Source organism: Stenella coeruleoalba (assembly GCF_951394435.1).
Source record: "Stenella coeruleoalba genome assembly, chromosome: 18".
In the NCBI taxonomy this organism is placed as follows: domain Eukaryota; kingdom Metazoa; phylum Chordata; class Mammalia; order Artiodactyla; family Delphinidae; genus Stenella; species Stenella coeruleoalba.
The window spans coordinates 49,979,090-50,004,613 of NC_137164.1; the positions used below are offsets into that span (position 1 = coordinate 49,979,090).

The following is a 25,524-nucleotide window of genomic DNA, read 5'->3' on the forward strand; positions in this document are numbered from 1 at the left end:
AAAGAAAATATAACAACCAAATATGACAAGTTTTTGAGATTACAGTTTATAAATATAAAACCCTTTATTTGGCTAGTTCTATCCCTCATATCCACTACTTGTAGTTATCAGTCACTCAGTCACTTAACAAGTAATTCCTGAGACCCGACCATGCACCAGACACTGTGCTGGGCACTGGGGATATAATAGTAAATAAGACAGAGAGAGCTTTTCTCTAACTACCTAACAATAGGAGGAGATAAATAATCCATCAGTTATAAATTCGCTAGTTATGAAAATCATGTCCCCAGGGTACCACCAGGAACATGTCACAGGAGCGTCTAACCGAGCCTAGGGAGAGCTTTCCAGAGAAAGTAACAGCTAAGGTAGAGCTGCCCTAGTCAAGCCCCATGATTAGCTCTGCAGGAAGCCAGTGACACTGTTCCCAGCAATAAGGCAGGAAGGAAGAACAAAACACTGTACTTAGAAAGGAATGTGAAAAATGTAGAGAAAGCGTGCTACAAATGTTAATTTTCTAGATATATCTTTGTAATACATAAAGTCTAGTATAGGACTTTCTGTGCATAAAAGTGAAACGGTGTTTAAATTAACTTACTTGAACTATCAGAGTAAATGGCATCTTTTCCAAACATGTATAGCTCTCCATCTTTAGAAATAACAGAACTACTTCCATTATTGCAGGCTGTATACACCACAATCTTCCCTTCCATCTTAATTATCTTTTTAGGTTTATAAGGTTTTGATTGCCGTCTGCTCTTAGCTTAAAAAAAAATAATAATTTAAGGCATCTATGTACAAATAAAAATAATGATTTGTATATAAAGCCCAAGGAAAAACATATCATCTTCACTTATCATACACTTTATTTATTTATTTTCACAAAGGCCTGGGCTTCCCAACATGTAAATTAAATGAGTCAATCTGAAAGCCTCATCTCATTAAATGTCTATTAGGCTGTTGCTATCAGATCCTCTTCTTTGTAGTACACTGAAATTCCCAATAAGAAACACCAATTTTCTACCAAACTTCTGGGGAGCCCAATCTCTAGATTAGCACTTATATTATCAATACCATTCCATTATCTCATATATATATATATTATATTTATATAAAATATAAATATGTAAAGTTATATATATATATAATAAATATATATATATTTTTTTTAAATCCCTTTACTCTCAAACTCTATTGCACATGTATTCCTCCAATAGATCCTGGAAAGAAAAATCAGTTCCTCATTCATACAACACATATTTATTAAGCAGCTACACCTAGTCAGAGATTGAAAGGAAATATGCATATGGAGGGAGAGCAAACAAATTTAAATGTAGATGATTTAAGCAGCCTCTGCTCTCAAAAACTAAATCCCTGAATTGAGCAAAAGATGGGAAATGCCAATCTTTTGTTCCCTTAGTCAATCCCAGTTTTTGCATGCCCTTCTGATTAAAAACATATTGCTGTGTTGGGTACAATTCTGGGATTAAAATACCACTATAACTTTTCTTATAACATGATCTATATACTTATATACAACAACTAAGTCATCTGGTGCTTAAGCAAAGGAAGAATGATGTCCTCCAAACGCTAGAAGGAAAAACTGGCTGGGCTGAAGTTTCTGAGGTATGGTAATACACTTCATGGTTATTTGAAGGGATTTTTTTCAGGATAACATTTATTTACACATGATTTCTACATTAGATGTTGACTTCAAACCTAATCCTCATAAGATGCTACCCCAACTACTACAATGTATAATGTACAAGAGAAGTTACAAAAACAGAAAAATGACCCTTTGAGGAAAACTGAACAGAAGCATAGGAAAGCTAAGAGATAAACAATAAAAATCCTTTAATTTTTCATTGCTTAGGAATTTTATCACAATGAAATAACACCAAGAACAGTGTTTCATAACTGACACTATTATACAATTTACATAAGGTTTACCTCATTGTGAAATATATACTCTTTGCAAAATTTCCAATATACTACTTCTAAAATATTCTTTCTAAAATAATATATTGGAATAAATTTTTAAAAATAACACCAATTGACAAAACAGATAAATAGCCATGTATGTAATGCATAAGGCATATAAAAATTCATGAATATGAACTCTAGTATGAAATCAGCAATCATAGTTCTTTAATGAACAGTACACCACAACCATTAACTGAATATTCCTCAATATAAAATCTTCTATTAACTTGGGAAGGTTAGTGCTGTTGAAATTGATATATCTTATGTTAATAAATTCCACAGTATTTTTACTGAATAGTCCACTCACTTGACTCTCCATCTTCTCCTTTACTAGCAGATCCTGTAAAGAATATGCTTCCATCTTCTGCAACTAACAGGGCATGAGAGCCATCATGTCCAACTGAGAAGTGCACAATCTTTGGGGATTTCGTAATTGGTAGCTCAACCCATTTTCCTGCTGAAGGACCCCCTTGTTTGATTCCGAGACTCTGGTATTTGCCAGTGTAATATATCTTAACACATTAAAAAAAAAAAAAAGGAATTATAGTGCCTTTTGAAGTAGTGCACCAGGTTTCACATGAGAGAAAAAAACCTCCATACTTTATTGAAAATAAAAATAACAAGAACTCAAACTCTTTCTTTACTACTATTCAACTTCTGAGAGCTGAACAGGAGAGAAATAGGCATATTTTTCCAAAAATATACAGTTCACAATAGTTTTTTCATATCTACTCAGGATACTTATCATCTTTCATAAGTATCCTGAATAGGTATGAATAAATACATGCCATAAATATACTCCAAACATACAACAGAAGGAAATTCATAAAACTGTCAATTCATTTCCCAAAAATGGCTTACATACAAATATACTGTATATGCCTCATAATTTTAATTTTCAGCATTCTTTTAATTACCTTACTTTATCCTCACACCCACCAGATAAGAAAAAAATCTTCCACCTCTATAAATAGATGTCTACAATCTATAACTTAATTGTACATGCTCCTACTTCCCCACCTCGTAGTCTATATGTGTCCGCACATTTACAAAAATTGGCAAGGGATGACCTATTCAAAATAAACCCGAATGTGAATTCACCCCAGCTCAAGAAATTACACAAAGAGCTCCATAATTAAAGTAAATATCTGTAAAAAGGTTAAATTTTATAAAGTTTATGAAGTTTTATACTCAAATGTTACAGTTTTCTTTTATATTATTTCAACATAAAATTTTACTATATAAAAAAATTTTAATCAAACTTTAAAATACGATTATGTTTAAACATGTGAACTATGTAAGCTAATCAACTGATTATACCAACTATCTCTTAAAGCAGATAATGTAATTTTTAATCCTAAAAGAATAATTTACCTTTCCATTTGCTGTTTTCATTAGTGCAAACTCTCGTCCTGCACCAAGAATTGCTGACTCCTCATCAAATCCAGTACCTGATAATACAACAAGACTTAATAAATACTGTTACATTTTTAATATGAATAATTTCAAGCAAAAAATAAATAAATAAAAATAATTTCAAGCACAACTTGTGTTAGTTTGAGTGATGAAAAAGTCAATTCAATTAGTATCACTCAAAAACAAGGATGACAGGGTATGTCATATGCCTCAATTTAAAAAAATATTAACAGTAGCCACACTACTCCAAGGAAAGATAAAGTTACCATAAGCTCCTTAATTTGTTTCAAATTAGTGCCAAATTATTTTTTTAATGTTAAAAAAATTGTTTAAATCAATGTCGGCCATATTTCTTGAATTAATGAATGAACTAATTTTCATTGGGCATCTATTAGCTATCAGGCATTATAGAATGCATGAGCCTTTTCCTATTTGATCCTCACAACTATACTGCTTGGCTTACAAATGAGCAAATATATAAAGCTTGGTGAAGTAAGTCCTGACATGAAGCGTCTGGGCTTGAACAATGCCATTCAGATATCTGAATTAAGGTATTTCAGATTCCCTCTTCCAAGCTTTTTTCTATAGGAGAACATTTCATGTAGCTAATCCATGAATTTGAATACATATGTGTGCACATACACACAAAAACCCTTATGCACATTTTCAAATTGTGAAACTATGAGTAAATAATCATATATAGCACATTTTATGAGTTTGTCCAATTATACAAACTACTAATGAGCTTATGGGATTGTGAAACCCAAAAACTATGAGTTCAATACAATATTTTTCTATGGAAAAACAAAAATACTACACAAATGCAAAGTAAATCACTAATGAAGTTTAATAAATTTAATAACAGTCAAAAAAGTTGGGTCTTGCAAGGAATCCCACAAGTTAATAAATGGAATTATTAAACCAGGAACAGTACGGCAAACCAAAATTGAGACCCTCATGGAAACTAGTAATCCTAACTACTACTATGACACTGCAAGAGTAAGTATACTAAGTCCAAGAAATATTCTGTGGACGTCTGCATTTCTGTATCCAAATGAAAGATTCTTAAATCAAACGTTAGGCCAATTACCATTTTCACAATCCACGGGACCATTCTATGACTATCCTGAAAGCCTGTTCAAATAAAAATCAAAGGCTTCAAGTTACTCCTAGTTATTTGTACATATTAATTCGTTAAGTGTGCTTCATAGTAACAGACAGCAAAACAGCTACCTAATATAAGCTACAATGTTGAAAACACAATGTTAGTTTTCTAAAGAATAAAGAATCTGATAATTAAAATGTAGGAGAAAGGTTTTTTTGACCATCTTACTTATAATATGCAAGTCCTTTTCCAGATCAAATAGTGAGATACCACAGGCATGCAAGCATTTTCTGGCCAGCTTAAGTTGTAATTCTTGTTGTAGCACAGGCTCAGTGCTTGTGGCAAATATTCTGACAACAAAGCCATCCTAAGAGAAATAAAACATCCACGGTATTTTGTTACATGAATTGATCTTCTAAGGCTCTACTTTCCATCTAATAAAAATCAAATAATTTACGAGAAAAAGATTCCATTTATACCAGCTTCTCATGACTCAGAATACTTACATCTCTGGAAGCAGCTATCTGATTAATATATTCTCCATCAGTGAATAAAATATTTTGACCTTCAGTGTGGCAATCTGTGCAAGAGGAAGAAACAGCAATTACATTACAATATAAATAAACACCTCACAAAATGACTTTACTCCTCTGTTGAAGTCAGAATGAGAGTTCTCCACACAATAAAGGTAATTTAAACTCAAAGGGAGACTGTGCTTTTTAATAAAGAGTTACAAATTAGCAGAAACTAAACAATCCAACTAATAATACGCATTACATTTTGTGCTTACATTTATAAATCTTCCATAATCAAGGACCTGAGAGCCCACCTAATTTCAAAATGAACTAGTATTAGATACAGTCTGATAATAAACATGCACCACAATGAACAAACTATAATGTGGTTATAATCAATTCAATACAATCCATGCGAGGTAGGCAACACTCTACCTTCAGACATACATCACAGTCATTAGTGTCACAGAAAAATACAGATAGACCTAAAATTTCTGCATTTGAGGTCTATGGTGTCCAACTACAGATATCCCTTGCTTTATAATATAGAACTGGCTGTACCGTTTCCACTTAGGTTTAACGCTTATTCCCAGTATTTATTAGCATTTAGCATGCTATACACTTTTTAAATGTTCACCCTTCACAGAACAAATCTATGGTTATGTGTTTCTTTTTGTCTGAAAGTTTTCATATATTTTGGCTGAAATGCCATATTTCATCAATACTGTATATATCTCTGTGGAACAGTGCACTATATACTTTGATCAAAATAATGCACAAGTGTAATTGCAACAAGGGATACCAGTATTACAGAAGGACCGGTGGGACAGTGTGTTAGTGATTGCTACTAAATAACATGAAACTACAAGCAACTCAATATCTAAATATAAACTGTATCCTTTTGGAAAAACAAATGTTCAGCAAGCAAGTCTAAAAGCACACGCATTTCCCAAAATAACTGCAGAGAACTAGGATGAATCTCTCCATTAATTACAATACCAAAAAATAATATTTCATTTCTATTTGCACCTGAATCAGCAAAACATAAAATTCTGGTTTTGGAATGCAGGAATGGAGCCCACCCAAATAAGCTGAGTTACTCTATATCTTTGCCCAGGAGCTTCATACTAGCATACTTCCTTATCATAAATACGCAAAACACAGGCAGACCCTTACCAAATAGAGAATTCAGTGATCACAAACTGGAAATAGAAACTGGGAGACAAGGCCCACTGGTAGCCCAAGAGACTTGGTAATCAAAGAGAGGAGAAATCGAAAGAAAGAGTTCCTAGTCCACTGTACAGAATACAAAGAGGCGCAAGAAAGATGCTTCTCAAGCTCTAAGCTGTAAGATTTTAAACTAAAAAGCAAAGAAGAAAAACTCATTATAATTTCAGATAAACGCAGGGGTGAGGAGTGAAGCGGCGCAAGAAGAGTAGCAAAAACCCTCATGATCTGAGGCAACCTGTCACCAGACATGAAGAGTAAACGACACAGGGATACAATATAAAAGGTATGCCAACATATCAAGGCTAAATGACAACAGGGGAAAAAAAGTATGTTTTCAGCTCATCAGTGCTGGGTTGAAAATAACTTATTTATAAACTAGTCTATAAGACAAGTTGGAACATGAAGCTCAAGGAATTACCAGATTTCTGTCAATCGTAAACGTGGTATTCATTACCATCTATAAACCTGACAGTTCACTTCTGCTCCTTCTTGATGGGAAAGCTAGAGAGCAGAGTTGCCCCTAGCTAGGGAAAAAAGGACTATTAAAGAAACTGCCTCCCAGGTCAAAGAAAAGGAAAAATGACAACAGGCTTCTTCAGGCTTGAAGGCAAGTCTTCCTGCTGCGTGACTTCAAAAAGATTTTTCTCTTTATCCTTTCTGTATCCTTCATGTAACGTTATAAGACAGCATCTTCGGGAAAATATCAAGATACACAACGTGGGACTATCTCCCCCAGTCTGGTTCCTTCTTCACCATGAATATGGTACAAATTTGTGAAACACAGAAAGCCACATTTGTATTGTTAAAAGGTGCATTTCATATGTTAAATGAAGTAGAGGGATTTAAACTGAAACATTAACAAGTCATTTTTTACCATGATGGAATAAATAAAAGGGCTGTAAGTAGACCATTTTCAAATGGTCTTTCTCAGTCACAATCTCTGTTGAATGATCAGGGTTTTTCAGAAGTAAACCCTTTACATTAGTATTCATCTGTTGGGCAGGGAGTCACGGAAGGATTAACAATTTTTCTTCCAAGACATCCTAAAATGACTTGCACAAAGACAGGGCGATAGGGATGCCCATTGCAGTGAAATTTATTATACATTGCAAAAAATTAGATGGGACCTCCATTTCAAACATTAATCAATGGAATATATTTTATAACATTAAAATGATGTTACAGAAGACTAGTTAATGGCCTGGAAATATATTCAGAATATTAAGTGAAAGGGGTAGCTTAAAAAAGCAATATGTAGCATACAATCACTTTTGTACAAGTATGTACATAACATACACAGGAAAAAGACAGGAAGGATATTCACTGATATGTTGGTAGTGTTTATAGATAGGAAGTGGGGTTACAATTAATTTTTATTTTGTTTTGCTTATATAATAGTTGTACAATAAATATGATTACTTTTAATATATGGGGGTACATGTTAATATTTCAAAATATTTTTATTATTATTATTGTTATTATCATAATCATCAGCATCATCGTTAGGACCAGAGACATGGCCTGGGACTTGTGATGATTAAAAAACAAATAAACAAACAAACAAATAAAACCCTGTAGACATATCTGAAAACAGACAGTTATTTACAAAATGGCTTTAATAAGTTATCTGTTTTCCAAAGTAGCTTTATTTATGAAACACACATGAAATGTGACATTTACCTTAACATGGCATCAGGTACACTAATTTAGATATATGTAGACAAAGTAATATTCAAATAAATGTTTGATGAAGTTATAAAAATATCTTAAAAATTAACAAGCAGCCAGGGAGCAATTATCCTTTTCAATGTGTTCTTCAGAAGTTCTCAGTCATTTTCAGATGGCCATGCGCCTTGAAGTAATATTGCTGCTTACCATGAAATTGTTGGTAGACACATTAAACATTCAAGATTTTAGTATAAACAAGCTCCTTTAGAATGTATTAAAGATATAAGCAAATTCAAATACCTTACAATGGAGAATATACTATGCATTTGCCCGGTGTTCCATAAAATTTAAGATTCACTGCCTAAGAAGTTAGACAGCACAGTGATCTGAAGGATAAATACATATGTACAACCTCAAAATTAAAGCAAAATGAATTCTGTCCAAAATGGCTTATCAGGGTATTATTAAAAAGTATAAATGATAGAATTTTTAAAATTCCTGACCCACCCTAAAATCTGTCTCTGAAAACACTTTAAAATAAAGAGGAAAACCCAAAGTACACTGTTGGTAAAGTCAAAATAAACAGAAGGTTCTTTACATCAAGGTTATTTGAGAGCCAGAGTCGTGGATTTATTAAGAGCAACAAGGCAACATCTCCCCACTAATTGAGGAGTTGAAGCAGTCATGGTGGGGTAAGGGTGGGGGGGCGGTCAGGCTACAGAATTTGGGCAAGAATTTGAAAACAAGTATTAAAACACTTCATACTATATTTATGGTATCTGTTTTTCTCAGATGCATTAATTTTATATAGAATATAAAATGCTTTGCATGTCAAGATTTCTTTAACCCATTTGTAAGCAAGCACTATTCCTTGCTAACCATTCTTTATATGTCTCAGTGGCCTAACATGCACATCTCTTAAAATCACCTGTGAAGAAAACAGATGACTAGTTGAGTAACATACCTGGTAACATTACAGTACCATCCTGTTCCAGTGTTTCAGGGCTTATTCTTATGGCTGTCATGCTGTGGTTATTCATATCTCTATACAATAAATAACCCTGATAACAACAAAAAATTTTGCTATGTTATATGTTAAAATATTTTTTCATTAACCACTTAGTAGAAAAAGTAGCCATAGAGGTCTGTATTACAGTTTTTTGAGGTACAATAATACATCAATATTGATGTCTAAAATACACTAAAGATTTAAAACAGAAGAACCTGAGTATATTGATACTTTAATAAGAGGAGGTATTATACACCACTGAGTATCAATTTAACCTATTAATTCTCACACCACACAAGACAGTAAAAACATTTTGGTTATTTTGGTCAAAATTATCATATCACTTGCCAAGTAAATAATAGAAATGACTGCTGTTTCCTTCACAAATATTTAGGTTAATATTTAAAAATCAGTAGTGGTTTTAGATAGAAAGATATGTCACTGAACATATTTCTGTAAATGTATTTCCCGTGTTATTATTTGTTAGACAAAATACAGCAGTGGCAAATAAAAATTTGATATTTTAAACCAGGTTATGTTTTAACAGACAATTACTGAGTAATTAATTTGATATTTAAAATTTAATTTCAAAATCTCCCCAAAAGTTGAGTAAGATTATTTTTCATGCAACAATAATTTTTTTAATTTTCAGAATGCTTTCAAATATCTTTTTTCATCTGATGCTGACAACAAACTTTGAGCTAGGCAAGACAGGAGTGCAGGGACATCTTTATTCTATATGCTGCCACAAGGAAACTTGGGCTTCACTTCTCAGGAAAGGATAGTATAGAAATAAACACTTCTGGCCCTCTGACCATCATTCATTTGCTTCATCATTCGTTTGCTTCATGCATCCAACTGCTGACACGCATTTGGCCATGTCAGTCAGGTGATGAGATCACGCATTAAGAGAGCAATATGGGCCTAGCTCTTTTCTCTCATTGGTGATACTCTGCATGATCCTCCATGCAGGCAGCTATCTACTGGGCAGGCCACACACTGCTCCCTGGAGTGGACTGATCTAGACTTAGAATGAAGGAATTTGTGGTAAAAAGCTCTAATTTGGCTTTGGGTCACAGTTACATTCCTAATTCAGATTTGTAAATGATAAAGGTGGTCTCTGATTCTTAACTAGAGGCTCTCTTAAACAAGAACTCCAACAGAAGACATACTTGTTCCCATTTTACAGCTAAATCACACAGGATCAAATAAATTAGCTGAGTTGTCCACAGTTGTCCACACAGCTAGTAAGAAGCAGGGCCAGACCTAAAAGTAAATCTCTCATAAATTCTAAGTCAATGTTCTTTATACTATACCATACCATTGTTATAGTCATATTATTAAAAAATATGCTCTATCTGTTTAAATAGAAGTGATATTATTTATTGATTAAACAAATATGGACCACATATTTTAAAAGATAAGAAAGAAAAGTTTGGTTTATTGTGGATATTCTCCTACCTGAGCATACCCTAACCAAGACTTTTTTTCTTTTCTGTTTCTGATGCGAGATGTAGAATTATATATATGGCCCTGTGAAACAACAAAAGTTAGTTCTATCAACAATTTTGTAATTAATAATCAGTGAAAAATAACATAAATGGATGAATGACATTTAATATGTATGTTCCATTTTGATTTTCAAAGAAATAATATTACATCAAAATTAGATGGTGCTCTAAAAATAAAGCAAGAAGCAAACAGAACACAATTCAGTATTAGACATAACTTCCACTATGATTAAGAGCTGTAAGGAATCACCTACCCTAACTGTTCCACTGTATCCAGAGCCTATTTTGTATAATCCGTCTTTGCATAACAGATAAAGAAAAAATCCATCATTCTGAAGTAGACATTGATCATCTTCATCAACAGATATTTCTTTTAATGGCCACTTGTGCATTAAAGCTGCTTTCTTAATGCCATTGCTAAACCAGTCCTGAATTTGAATTTTTCCCACCAACACTGCCTGTACACTTCTCTGTAGTGAATTTAGTATCATTGGCACCTAGTCAAGAGAAGAAAAACACAAAAAGACATTTTTAAATGTCTCAAACACAAAACAGACAAGATAAAGATACTTTATTAATATATCATCATTTATAAGAAAAAACTTATTCAGAATGATCATGTTTAGCTTGTCAGCAAAAAGTACGAACTAGAAAATCTATAAGAAACAATTCTCAAGCAAGACAAAATAAAAATGTAAATCCAAAGAATATTAATTTGTATTTGTGACCAAAAACACTGAAATATGCATCTTTCTCCAAAACACCAGGCAACCAGTACTACGTATGATTTTAAGTTTCATAAAATAAAACATACTAGATTAGTAAAAAGTATGAATACTGACATACATTTTTTGTATTAGACTGCACTCAAGCCAAAATGATATCTTTGGTATGATAATGTATATCCATTAATATACTTCATGATAATGAAGTGCAAAATTAAGCATAAGAGAAATATGGCTGCTTCTACAGATGAAACAAAATTTCCAGTATTTCTCTTCTACTTTGCTTCTTTATTACGTCTAATACCCATTAACATCAACAATTTTCCATGATACAAAAATTTAACTGTATGAATTGTGTATTCATTCAACATTCATTTAACCAATATTTATCAAATATCTATTGTTTGTTGTAAATGAGTCCTCAAAAGTTACCAGCATGGGACCAATACTCGGCCACCAGAGAAAACTCCCTGGCTCCTCATTTTTTGCCTCTCTTTCACTGCCCAAGGATGGCTGCCACACATCTGACTACAGGGCAAGACCCTGGGGCACTGTACTAGCCCCAGTTCTCCAGCTGCACTGTCCAATATGGCAGCCACTAGCCACATGTGACTACTGAGCTCCTGAAATGGGGTTGGTGTGACTTAAGATGTGCTGGAAATATAAAATACACACTGGATTTTGAAAACTTAGTATTAAAAACAAGAGTATAAATTTTCTTAATAATTTTATATTGATTACATGTTGAAATTATTTTCTGGATATATTGAGAAAAATCCATTATTAAAATTAACTTCATCTGTTTCTATCTTTTTAATATGGCTAATAGAAACACTTAAATTACATACGTGGGTTACATTATATTACTATTGGACAGTACTGTTCTAGAGGGTAGAGATTTCAGAGGGATAACTAACCCACTGTTCACAGGTATGTTCTCTTCCCCTTCGAGTTCTAAGGCCTCTGACCCAATCAAAATATGGAACTCTTACTTTTATAAAATTTTATTTATGTATATGGTTGGATACTACAAATTCTCTCCCTAGAAGAAACTACGTTAAACTTAAAACTATTTTATCTAGAATCAATATCCTTATATAATATGTCAAAGCTTCACTTTCAGTTTTTTTGTTTTTGTTTCAGATACTTTCTATTGGGTCTATTATGAAAGATGATGCTCCTCCTCTCTTCCCAAATCCTCAGAATTGAGCTGTACAATAATTTCTGGTTAAACCAGTAGTCAGAGGTCATTTCACTATGTCTGTGTGATCATGGTTCAGAACTGAGCCAATTGTATTACATACTACATTTCCCTTATATAATTTTTCTTTTTCTTCATCGAGTCAACAATTGCCCTATTTTTGCGTTTGCTAAGTTTTTTCTATACCTACCCCTAAGTGCTCCTCATACTCCTCTCAATAGAGTCAAACACATCATTTCTACTTTTTCCCCTTGGCAACATCCCTCAAGAGGCCCTGCTCCAGTCTAGACTAAGGACAAGGGCAGGCACAGAGGTTAAAAATGTTCCATGCCTTGCATGTTCAAAAGCATCTTTATCTTCCCTCAAACATGACTGACAATTGAGCTAGATATAGTGACATCATTTTCGCTCAGAACTTTGAAGACACTGTTTGTTATTTTCTATGCCAATGTTGCTTTTGAGCAGTCCAATGGCATTCTGCCTAATCTTTGGTATATAACCTGTCCTTGCACTCTGGAACATTATTTTCCCTTTATTGTCTGTTATGATTTTGCAACGTTATACCTGGTGTGAGTCTTTTGCCGTTCATTGTGTTGGGCACTGAGGGTGTGTTCTGTCAATCTGAAAATGAGTATCTTTGGTGGATGGGAATTTTCCTTATAAAGCTTAGGTAATTTCCTCCTCTCTGCTTGAATACCTATTAGATATTGGATTTTCTGGAAGGATGCTCTAATTTTACTTTATGTCACCTATTTTCTTTCTCTCTCTTTTTTCTATTGTCTGGGGACCTCTTTAATCTGAACTTCTAACGCTTCTACTGATTTTCATGCTGCTATCTTATTTTTTTTATCTTGTAAAAACTCTTTGTTCTGAGGTTTTTTTTAAATACTGCTGTTTAATGTAAATAATCATTTTCTCATCCCTCTTCAAAATACTAATTACAGTTTTCTTAGAGCTTTTCTGTTCCCTATACTCTTTTCATCAACGTTTCTTTTATTATTACTATTTTTACTGATTTGGGGGATTCTGTCTTTCATGTTAGTCTAGTGATACTTGGCTGTGCACTTATTTTTAAAGAGTAAGCGACTAAAAATCTGATAGGAAGCTGCTATGAATGGATAGGGTGTGAAAGATAGTGCGCTCACCTCAAAATGATCATACTAAGTTTAGCAGTTTCATTGGAGGATCTCCCAGACACCCCCCTGCCCCCACCAAATGTCCACATCTATACGTCTTTTCTCACTTTTTCTCCAAAGAAGGATCTGCCAGTCTTTTTCCTAGAAGCTATAAGCCTCACCCCCAGTGTACTGGGAACTCAGTGAGGATTAAGAAATTTCATCATCGGGCGTTCCCTGGTGGCGCAGTGGTTGAGAGTCCGCCTGCCGATGCAGGGGACACGGGTTCATGCCCCAGTCCGGGAAGATCCCACATGCCATGGAGCGGCTAGGCCCATGAGCCATGGCCACTGAGCCTGCACGTCCGGAGCCTGTGCTCCACAATGGGAGAGGCCACAACAGTGAGAGGCCCGCGTACCACAAAAAAAAAAAAAAAAAAAAGAAAAGAAATTTCATCATCGATATGGAGACTTTCACTTAATCTCCATCTTCAGCCTGGCTCCTCAATTTCACTCTCAACTGTGCCTGGTTTCCCCTGGCCTCTCTGGCTCAATTTCTTTAGACAGCAAACCTAACTCTTAGGGGTATGAGAGAAGGACAGCTGACTGGCTGGGAAGTGTAGAGGAAGGGCTCTGGGGTTCTCGAGCTTTCATTACACAGACTTCCAATCAATTTTTAGCTCTTCCCCTCACCACCACTTTCCAGGTATTTATTACTTCCAATTCTAAATCCTATCCATAGTTTTATGTGAAAATCAACTTTCTATGGGCACTAGCCTCTTGAGAAGCTTAAGTTTAAGCTCTCCCCAATATTTGTCTTCTAAAAATGTGTCCCATTCTTAAAAGTTTATACTTTAAAAAAATCCTTTATTATAATCTTAGTATAAACTGCAGGGATGGAGGGGAGAGCAGAAACTAAAGTGTCTTCAACATGGCTCTGTTTCTCTCATGCTTTCTAACAGGGTATTAAAGTTTTAAGAAAACCCAGTGCTACAATCAGAAGTCTCAGATATACCCCTTTTCCTATCCTATTGATTTTCTCTCACCGACACTGTGGCAGGACCTAGAGAATTTATTCTGATAAACCAGACTTCCTTAAACTGAGGATACCAAGTCATTCACCAATTCTGGAAAATCTTAGCCATTATTTCAAATACTGCCTCTCCACAAATCTACCACTGCCTTGTGGAACTCAGGTTGTACTGATACTTTAGACTTTCTCATTCTCTATCCATGTTTCTTATTTTTCATATTTTGTCTCTCTGTGCCACATTCTGAATAATTTTTTCCTCTTTATCTTTCAGTTCACTGCTCCTATCTTCAACTGTATTATCCACTGGTTAACTCATCCTTTAAGTTTCTAATTGTAAGTATTTGGTTTTTCATTTCCAGGAGTTCTATTTGGTTCATTTTCTGACCTGATTACTTTTTATATCCTTATTCCTTAATAATACTTTTGATACTTAATAATAATACTTTAACTATATTGAATATGTATACACATATATTTTCTACTCTATATCAAATAATTTCAATATATATAGACTTGGCAAGATTGATTCCGCTATATTTCTTTCTACTAACTCTCAATGACGGTGCCTTTTTTCTATGTCCTTTTTGTTTGTGAGTTCAGATACAGCAGAGTTGTGTTTGTGGGAGGCCTCTGAAGTAGGGGGTTCATCCCTCCAGAACGGATTTTAGTCTCCTTCAATAAGGCACCTTACAGTACTACTACCAGCCCTACCTTACTTTAAACTCTCAGCTTAAGCTTGTTGGAACAAGATAAGTAATATGCATTTGGATCCCAGAATAATTTGAGATGTTACAGTTATACATTTTCAGACTTTTCTCCCCCGAGTCATAGCCTGGCCAAGAGAGTTTTGTGAAATGAAGTAGGTAGGTGGAATGGGGCCAAATCATGAAGAACAAACACTATGTGCCATGTTAAGATAACAGGTTTTAATATGGCGTTTGGCCTGGAGTTGGGTATGTAGCGACGGGGCAGGTCTACAGAGAACCTCGGCTGTTGGTTGAGGGGATCAAGAGTTTTGTGCAGCGTAGTGCTTGAGAATAATACTGCAGTCAGACAGATACGCGTTCAAGCCCTGTCTCTGCCATCTGGCAGCTCGCTACGCTATAACTACACTAAACTTCTTCCAGCCTTCAGTATTCTACTCTTACTCTTATTTTCATGCTTTAGCACATGGACACCAAGAACATTCTCTCTCTACACCACCAATACCAACACCTCCTCCCTCTGCACTGGCTAGTCTCAACTCACTGTTTAGATCTCATGTCACAGCCTCTGGAATAAATCTACATAAAAGTAAATCACTGGAGGGCTTCCCTGGTGGCGCAGTGGTTGAGAGTTCGCCTGCCGATGCAGGGGACACGGGTTCGTGCCCCGGTCCGGGAAGATCCCACATGTCGTGGAGCAGCTGGGCCCGTGAGCCATGGCCGCTGAGCCTGCGCTTCCGGAGCCTGTGCTCCGCAACGGGAGAGGCCACAACAGTGAGAGGCCCGCGTACCGCAAAAAAAAAAACAAAACAAAACAAAAAAAAAATAAATCACTGGATTCTAATAGGTACATGTGTTTATGGTCACTATACTTTTAAAATTTGGCATTGATATTTGAATGTTTGTGTTTATTCTATTAAAATTTTGTAAGTATTTTTATATTTTAAGCATATATTTAAACTAAAATTTTGCTGAACCCTCAAAGCACAGCTGCAGAATAATTCGGAAATCACTGAATTAGAGGGACTTCAAAATAAGTAAGGACCATAAAAACGGAAAAGAGGACTTCAGGCAGGACAAAAAGAGGGAAAAGAATAAGAATAGAAACCTAGAGTAAGGAGACTGCTCGTATCTGACAAGGAAAGTTCAAAATCACTGAGTAAGTCACAGAAAATAGCCCATTTACCCCTTTTGCTATCTTTGGCCCACTAATACCGGGACTGAGGCATCCCTTCCATGTGTTCTGGAGGTCATCCAAGGGGCCAGAGAAAAGCACATAACAGAGACTTAAAACTGTAACTTCTTACTCAATTTCCAGAACAGTCCAAAAGAATTAAATCAAGTTTGCCTATAAGTAGGGTTATATTTCCACTACTGACAAGGATGAGGAGCTTATCCCACAACTGCATATTAAAAGTTCAAAATGCTATACGTGAAGCTGAGTAGTTCAGAAACAAATCAATTCATGAAAAACTATAATCAACCAATCAAAAATACAGTAAAAATGATATATCCTTTTCTTTCAATACAGAAAAGATATTTAGAAACTATGAAGGAATTCCATACTTGAAAATTCAGGGCAAGATGGGAGGCGGAGGAAGGCAGAGAGCAAGGCAATGCAATGAAAACGGAGGCTGTAATGCTGACACAAAGACCAGGTTAAAGATTTAAGCTTTTGCCAAATTTCACTTTATTATCTTTAATGTTACAGAGTTAAACACATGTAACGTGTAACGTAGCTCAAATAGCTTAGATTATTTATATATCAACCTTGAACACATCAAACCACTATACTGAGTGAGAAAAAGCAGACACTGCTTTGACAGAAACTAAGGTGAAATTGCAACTTGGCATCCTATCAATTTCTAAGCAGCTAGAGATATGAAATACCTGAATAGTTTGGCAAGCATGGCTGCCATTGTTGGTGAGGATAGCAGAGATGGCCTGAAGTGTCCTTCCTGTTTCTCCCCAAGAAGCCACCAGACTAAAGAGACAAGCACAGGAAAGTGCTGTCAGAGACTGTCCTGTGCTGTCATTCATTCCAGTACTTCGAACAGTGATTTCCAAAAGGAGCTGGAAGAGAGACTCTGTGGATAAAATAGAACTCAATTATATTCATTTAACACACAGAACATTATATGGTATCTGTTTGTCTGTTTATACCTTGCCTCATTATAAAAAAATATTTAAGGCAGTTACAACACTTACTTTGCATTAGTTCCTTTCCGGTTACCCTTTCCCCCCAAAAGTTAGAATATTTATATAAAAATGACCTTGGAGAATATTTAGTGAACTCCTTATTTTTGTAAATGAAAAAATGGAATCTATCCAAAATCATTTATAATCATTACATTTGTAATCATACATGTGTCCAACTGTCTGATGCTAAATTCCATAATAACAGCAACAATGTTTATATTGATCACCCCTATATTATACACTCTTAGCACAGAACATAGAAGGCGCTTTACATTTAAGTGAATAATTGAGAACATATATTCTAATCTTAAACTGAACAGAAAGATAGATATAAGGGAAGGATTGTTTTAAAAACACTGGACAATTTGTAAATCAAATCCATCTGCAAAGAGAAGTCTGATGGGGCTTCCCTGGTGGCGCAGTGGTTGAGAGTCCGCCTGCCGATGCAGGGGACACGGGTTCGTGCCCCAGTCTGGGAAGATCCCACATGCCGCGGAGCGGCTGGGCCCGTGAGCCATGGCCGCTGAGCCTGCGCATCCGGAGCCTGTGCTCCGCAACGGGAGAGGCCACAACAGTGAGAGGCCCGCGTACCGTGAAAAAAAAAAAAAAAAAAAAAAAAAGAGAAGTCTGATGTATAATAATCATCAAGCTATCCCAACAATAAAAGAGATACAAATATACATATATTTCTATGAGTAACATGAAAAAAAGCAATGTGGAAAAAGTGTAACTAATGTGCCTATGATATTAAATCAAAGGAAAAAAGAGACAGATTTCAATACAAATTTCGATTTAAAGAACCAAATTACTACTTACACCTTTGTGCCAATTAAACAAAATAAAAAGTATGAAGTGCTGATAAACGCCTGAACAGAAAAGTAAGTCAAAGCAGTGAAGAGATCAGAAAGGTAAGCATTGGAAGGATAGAAGAGAGACCAAAGACAGTATAGCAGCATTTGAAACTGTTAGTAAGAAAGTAAAAACAAATTAATCAGGAGACCTAAGTTCTGACAGAAAGAAGACGATTAAGCTAAAGCACATATTATAATTTTAAAACCCAGTATTAAGAAGAAGATCTATTTTGAAAAGAATAAAGGAGAGGGAGTATTTATGTATAAACTGAATATAAGAGAAAGTATACAACAAATGATAGCAGACAACAAAATGGCAGAAGATCTAGGAGGAAAGCAAGGATTAGCATGTTGTTCAAAGTAAGATATAGGATATACTGTTTTAGTGGATATTTTAAATACTTCAATTACTTGCTAATTTACAAACCAGAGCTAAGGTTAACTAGCAAAATATTCTTAAATAAAATTAATTAAATCTTCAATAAAATGCCATGAAGTCAAGTAGTACATCGTAATAGTAATCGATCACTGGTGCTACAGTGACAATAAATAAGGTGCCTGCTTTGTAACATATGCAGCTTTATTTGGTAGTAGTATTTCATAACATGGTGAATTGGGGGGCTGTTGTTGTTTTTAAAAATCCTCAGCTTATTTTCATGGCCAGTACTCCCCCCACCACTAAAACAAAGCAGTAACAAAACAAATGGAACACAAAAACTAATCACAATACATGACCAAAAAAATAACAATCTGACATGTAAATTAAAACCATGTAATTAGGTTCTTACATGTGGGTCTAACATAATCCAAATAGCCAAGTAGAGAAAAAGGACCAAACTCTAATCCAGACCAGCAGTGTGGTCCCCAGACCAGCAGCATGAGCATCAGCATTACCCAGAAACTTACTCCAAATGCAAATTCTCAGGTCCCATCCCAAATCTACTGAATCAGATACTCCACACTTAGGGCCCACATATATGACTCAAACAAGCTAATGCTTGAGATTTAGAAAACTCTAGACTCTTTGAAGGCCCACAGTTAGCATCAGAGAAAAGCAATTAGCCTTCAAAATTTAGCTTCCATCTGTATTTCTCTTCCTTAAGAGTCCCCGTCCTGCTTACAGGATTATGTGTTGAGCCTAGGTCACGGGCATGAAAGGCAGGCATTCATAAAATTCAAATGCACTTTACAAAAAGCAAACATTTTTACTTAATGGAAGTTGCTACTAATTCAAAAGCTTTGTCTTTAGCAAAAATAAATTTTTATTTATCATGAACGCAAAAGAAATGTCCTCTCTGTTTAGAAACTAATTGTGTTGTTTTGGGTTGGTAGTATTTGTTCCCTCTTTTCCTACTTTTTTAACTCTCCAAAGTAACATGTAAAGTTAGACAAAGTCAATGTTAGCTATTTTGGCCAAAGGTTTATTAAGAATGATTTAAGTTCATAGTGACTATAAGGCTTGAGGATTATTTTTGGGTTCCAAAAATGTATATTTTGCTTTTCCCCATCATAATAATCAGGAAATGACTGTGCATGAACTATAACTCTTAAATCATAACTCCAGGGGAACACAGCAAAGTTACTTAAAATTTATACCCCTGCTGTTTCAGCACCATAAGCAAACAGAGATTGAATTACAGGCTGCCGTATGTGCTCCATAAGAGAAGCTCTTTACATTTAAAGGCTTCATTCAATGTGCCTAAGCTCTTACCTAGGACCTCGGGTGGCTCTGACTGGAGGCCTTCTGGCTGCTGACCCTGAAGCACGTTAAGCAGGGCTTGGAGACTCCTGAGGCACAGGGATGGATGAGAAAATCGCGTCTCCTTGATCAATTCAAAAACTTCACAGAGTCCGACCTCAATGATCTATTTAAGATGAAAATAAAAATTATACTTTATAGCATGTGAGCTAATAACACTTCTCAGGCAGTAAAATCGGTACAGCTTACTTCCACAGCAAATGAGTAATGGTACAATATTTTAAAGGCAAAAGAGTCATCGCATAAAAAAGAGTAAAACCCAGTGTGTTTAATTTCAAGATTTAGAAAATCATCTGGTAACAAAGAAGGTTAAAAAATAGTGGCACTCCCAACACAGCCATAAATAAATAAATAAAAGGAAACTGTTGAACTGTTAAAATATATATATATGTAGTGGCACTACTTAAAACGTAGTTTCAGGATAATGAAGCCATAATAAAACATCATGAAAATGGTTTAACAGTGAACTAGGTACTAGACTGCATTCACTCAGAAAAAAATAAACTATTAATTTACAAAGTTCATTTGGCTGTTCTCATGTCAAAATTGGCACTCTTCTGTTACGTTAATTGTTACTTATGACCAGAAAAGAAGGCAATATAGTACATATGGTGAAAAGATTAAAAAAGGAACTTTTCATCTTAGCCTTTCCTATATGGTACAATCACCATATTATTATTTGTAGATGGTGTCCCTTATTCTTGTAGGATTACTTTAATTATCTTATTCCTCATCAGGACCAAGAAAAATATAACTCAGTATCTAGCAAAAGATAGATAAATCTGTAACTAAAGACTGAGACAGCAAATGTGATGAACTGGTATAAGGAAATACTTTCAGAGGGCTGACAGAACAATAGACAATGCAATTCCATTTCTCAGTCAATGTCAACATTTTGAAAAGGAAATGTGTAAGATCTTCTCAAGAAGTGTTAAATTATTTGGAGAAGAAGTAACAGAAAAAGTTAAAACTAGATTAATTAGTAGAAATGCATCAAAGCATTATTAATTCTATTGAGCAAAACAGAAGATATTCTCTCTGCTGAGATCTGTACATTAATTCATATATTACATAAACATTTTAAGTACTTATTTTGTACAACTTGCTACAGGAGATACGAGATATATTATACTAGACCTTGTTCTCTAAGAGTTTATAATCTAACAAAGTAAATGAATCTTATATATAATGCTTATCCAGTCCAGACCTCTTTTATAGCACTTACTGTGTTATAGTGTGACTATTTTTGTTTCCATTTTGCCAACTAAACTGGGATCTCCTTGTGGACACAGAGTATATCTTAACTAATATCTCCCATGACTATCCCACTGCCTGCACATGATAGGCAGACAACAAATATTTATTTACTCTCTCAGCTGTGCGCTAAAAACCACTGCAACTTGTCCGACAAGGGTTAAATCAACTGCAGGCAAGTCAGTTGCAGTTCTGATTACTATCTGCAAGGTTTCTGAAGAATACAGATATGACTGAGAAGTCAAAATAACTAATAGGACTGTCTTTAGAGAAGTTATCTAAAATCCTAGAATACCTGATTATAGCTAAGATTACAGAAGTGCTTGTATAGAGTTTCAATTAATTAAATGGAAATGAAAACTTGCCATTTCATATAGTTTATTTTCCTGAAACAGACTAGAAAATAAAAACATACTGTCCAAGATTTCCATCTGTTTATGTCCGTACAGGAAACAAATCTGAAGTCAAAGATCTCCTGAGTACAATACAAAAGTAGGGCTCTATTCTCAGGCCAGCAGGAGACTACTCTATCCATCAGTCTTGAAGATTGCTTACTCTACCACTACCAATCATGACTTTTCATAATTCAAAGAATTCTTCACGGATGACATTTTTGGCTAGGGTTTCTTTTTGTAAGTAGATTCCTATAGCAACAGAGAAAGTATTGAACCTTTGCAAAAACACTAAGGCTACTTACTGAACATATTCCCAAGCTGTCTCTCTAATAAGTTTAAGGTATGATAACAAATGTATGACAACAGGTAACTCAGGTGGGCTGCCCAGGAGCAGAGCACTAGATGGCTTTCGTGAAAAACACTCATAAAACGTTAGTCAAAACGATCAAGACAAGGAATTACCCGTCTGTCTAGGTTAACCACTGTGATTCTCGCTTATCATCTGTATCTTAGTTCGGTGTGGATTTTTTTTTTAATAAGGGGGAAAACTAATTCATTTCCAGAACTGTGATATGTATTCAATATACAACAAAATAAAAATCAACCTCAAGTTTTCCAATCATATTTAGCTTTGAATCATTGAGCAAAGGAGCACAACACGTTGTGAATTAAGACTTTTTTCTGAGGTTTGGCTGAGAGTATTTTACTATATGTACAAACTTTGAAATTGCACTTTACACTTTGAAGCCTGTCTTATAGTCACTGAGAACACACTATATGTCCTCCCTCAATATTAGGAAGGAAGAGTATAAGGACAAAAAAATATATAGTACTGCAAATACAATATGATTTCATTTGTGCAGAAATAAATATATTTTTAATGTGCATATACAAAAATGTTTACAGTGGGTATTTTTGGTTAATAGGATTTTAGAAATAACTTCTAATGTAAAATTTTCTTTTCCTTTTTATAAAAATGTTCTCCATTTTTTCAAATTATCTACATTGATTATGCACTGCCTTTATAAATAGCAAAATAAATGATTAATAAGTTTGACTGCTAAATAGAATAGTTCATTATAATAAGATAACACACTAAGCACTCAATACGTGCCACGATAAACTATAACTAACCACCAAACACACGGTCTTCCACTTCTCTTCATAAAATAGTCTTTTGTAAATTTACTTAATGTTATCTTTACTGTTGCTTTCAAACAATTAAATCCTGAAAGCTCTCTGTTATACTTGAAGGAACACAAAACCCAAATAATTAACTGGTACAGCTAGTCCAATGTCACTGTTGAGAAAAGTGAGGCAAAAACATATTTGGCCAAAAAAAAGAAAAAAAAGTCTTCTGAGGTTTTATTTTTCTCTCCTCAAATCACATATTTCCAAAGGTGGCATTATTATTTCACTAACAAACAATAACATAAGCGTTTAGATACATCATATTTAGATTTAATATTAATAAACTCTTTGCCATTAGAAATTATATCTTCTATTAAAAACTCCTAGAATCAGTTCTAAGACTTACAGAAAACATTTGAACAAGCTCAAAAGGAAACCAAAAGTAGATTTACATATTACTACAGAGTGAAGTATACTGTCTTTAAAATTTTCTTCTCTAAAGTAAATATTTGGTAGAGACATCATTTACAAATAATAAAAATTAAAAATCTAGAGAGGAGTGAGAGAAGGGAGGAAGAAGAGGCAACAGCAACAGACGCAGTAGAGGAGGAAGGCATGGGGGCAGGAAGAGGAGAAGAATTCTGCTCCTCAGAAGATCCAGGTGTGAAATGTCTAACCTCCTAGCCTCTAACGCACCTAACCTCCTAGCCTCTAAATTTATCTACGACTTCTACCACCTTCTTCCCTTCTCTTCACACCCAGAGGAAAAAGTGCTCTTACAACTTTTCAAAGCTAATTTAGTTTTTAAACAATGTTCTTGATCCCACCTACTGCTCCATCTCTAACAATTTTGTGTCAATTTCTGTCACCACACTAAGTCCCAAAACTGTATGCCTAGCTGGGACCTTTCTTTTGAACTTCAGTCTTACATAGTGAGCAACGGACATCTCACAGCTCCTTCACACTCAGTATGGCCAGAACTAAACTTAATCATCGTTCCAACAAAGCACTGTTTCTCCTCCAGTTCTTTCTCTTTAAGTAAATGGCATCACCACCTAGAAACTTCAGAAATATTTTTACATTCTACCTTCTCTTTCAGCCTTCATAACCAACTAATTAACAATTCCTGACAATTCTACTTCCTTAATATTTCTTTTATGCCAAACACTGCTACTACCCTAGTTGCATCCCCCATGAACACTTCAGACGACTGCAATAACTGGCTCACTGGTCCCTCTGCTCTAGTCTCCCCAGCCTCTAGTGGATCTGCCTTTCCAGCACCCGAGTAACTTTAATAAAATACAAGTCTGATCATAGTCTTTTGCTAAAAATCTTTCATGTTTCCAAGTTACCAGACAAAATCTGAAAATGGCTGCATGACATTTAAGGCCCATGATCCCATTCTCTACTCTTGCCCTATTCAGCCAGTCCACTCTAGCCAAAGCTGACCACTTGTGCTTTTGTAACAATGCCATTCTCCCTGCCTGCGGGTGCATCTTCAGTCAGTGCTACGTCCTTACTCCACCGGCCTCCACTATACCTTGCACACCCCTATCAATCCTTAGGGCACTGGACATGCCTGCTAGACATAACTTTCTTTACGGTGGGGATTGTTTCTCATCATTTTGTTCTCAGGGCCTAATAGAATGCCTGCTACAAACTGAATTTACTGAATTAAGAAGTATATAAATGAATCTGTGTACATCTACATCTTTTAACAAAATATGAGGCATGACTAGCCTCAAATAAGTTTGGATGGGAAATATGAATCCTAATATTCATATTAGGATTTTAATATTACTATTAAAAAATTATGCAGCTATGAAATTTGGAGCGCTTTAGAAGATCTGGAAATCAGATCGTGAAAGACAGTTTGAGCTGGGTAAAAACTGTTTTTGGTAAGAAAGGTATACTTTTAAGCGGGTGGGGGTACGAAAGTACTATTTTAAATGATTACTGACCTGCAAAAAACAAAAAGCAAAAAAATCTGACAAGCAAGGTCTACATCAGAGTCAAAAACAATTTAACTAACTTTTAAAAGTCAAGAAGGGAAAACACAGAATTGTATCAAAATGATACCTTGACAACAAATAAAAACTGTCTTCATTATGTGAAATAAAAAAGAAGCAGGAGACAAAGAAACATCCGCAAGAAAAAGGAAAGCGACAGCCACACATTCAGGAGGAGCAAGAGAGAAACAACAAAGAAAAGGGAGGAACTGACATGAAAGAGCATCTGGAGCAGAGGCACAGAAATGGTCAAAAGGAAAAGAAAAAGTCCACATTTCTCACCTGCTCTCACACTCCCATCACCTCAAACCCTAAAGGCTTCATCTCTTCTGTGCCCTGCAAACTGCTGCCTAAGACCTGAAAGTTTCACTCCCTGCCCTGCCCCCACCCATGGCATTCTGACTACCTCTGCATAAAGGCATCCCATTGTTCCTTCTTCTCTGATCTCACTGATTGTCTAGAGGTTTCATTTCCTTGGATATGAAGTATTTCTTAATAAACTGATGAGTTCCCTGAAAACTAATGAAATTCATTTGGACCTACACATTTTCCTGTTTGCACCTGATACTTACAACTACAGCTACCATTTATTGAGCACACGTGCATTTATTAACTCTTTGAATCCTCACTACTACCTATGAGATAGGCATTATCCCCATTTCACAGATGACAAAACTGAGGCAGAGAGCGGTCAAACAACTTTCGCAGCATCACA

General features: G+C 35.1%; 1 protein-coding gene across 16 annotated transcripts in view; it reads right to left on the reverse strand.

Moving 5' to 3' along the window:
* Positions 1-25,524, reverse strand: part of MYCBP2 (MYC binding protein 2) — a 271,692-nt gene that overhangs the window by 201,006 nt on the left and 45,162 nt on the right. For all 16 annotated transcript variants that reach the window (XM_079903236.1, XM_079903224.1, XM_079903221.1 and 13 more), the window contains exons 4-13: positions 19,973-20,126; positions 17,102-17,298; positions 10,689-10,931; positions 10,385-10,456; positions 8,879-8,975; positions 5,008-5,081; positions 4,730-4,868; positions 3,355-3,431; positions 2,288-2,492; positions 596-760 (exon numbers count right to left, since the gene is read on the reverse strand). In XM_079903236.1, coding sequence (XP_079759362.1) covers positions 596-760; positions 2,288-2,492; positions 3,355-3,431; positions 4,730-4,868; positions 5,008-5,081; positions 8,879-8,975; positions 10,385-10,456; positions 10,689-10,931; positions 17,102-17,298; positions 19,973-20,126 — 1,423 coding nt within the window. The remainder of the gene's footprint in view (positions 1-595; positions 761-2,287; positions 2,493-3,354; positions 3,432-4,729; positions 4,869-5,007; positions 5,082-8,878; positions 8,976-10,384; positions 10,457-10,688; positions 10,932-17,101; positions 17,299-19,972; positions 20,127-25,524) is intronic.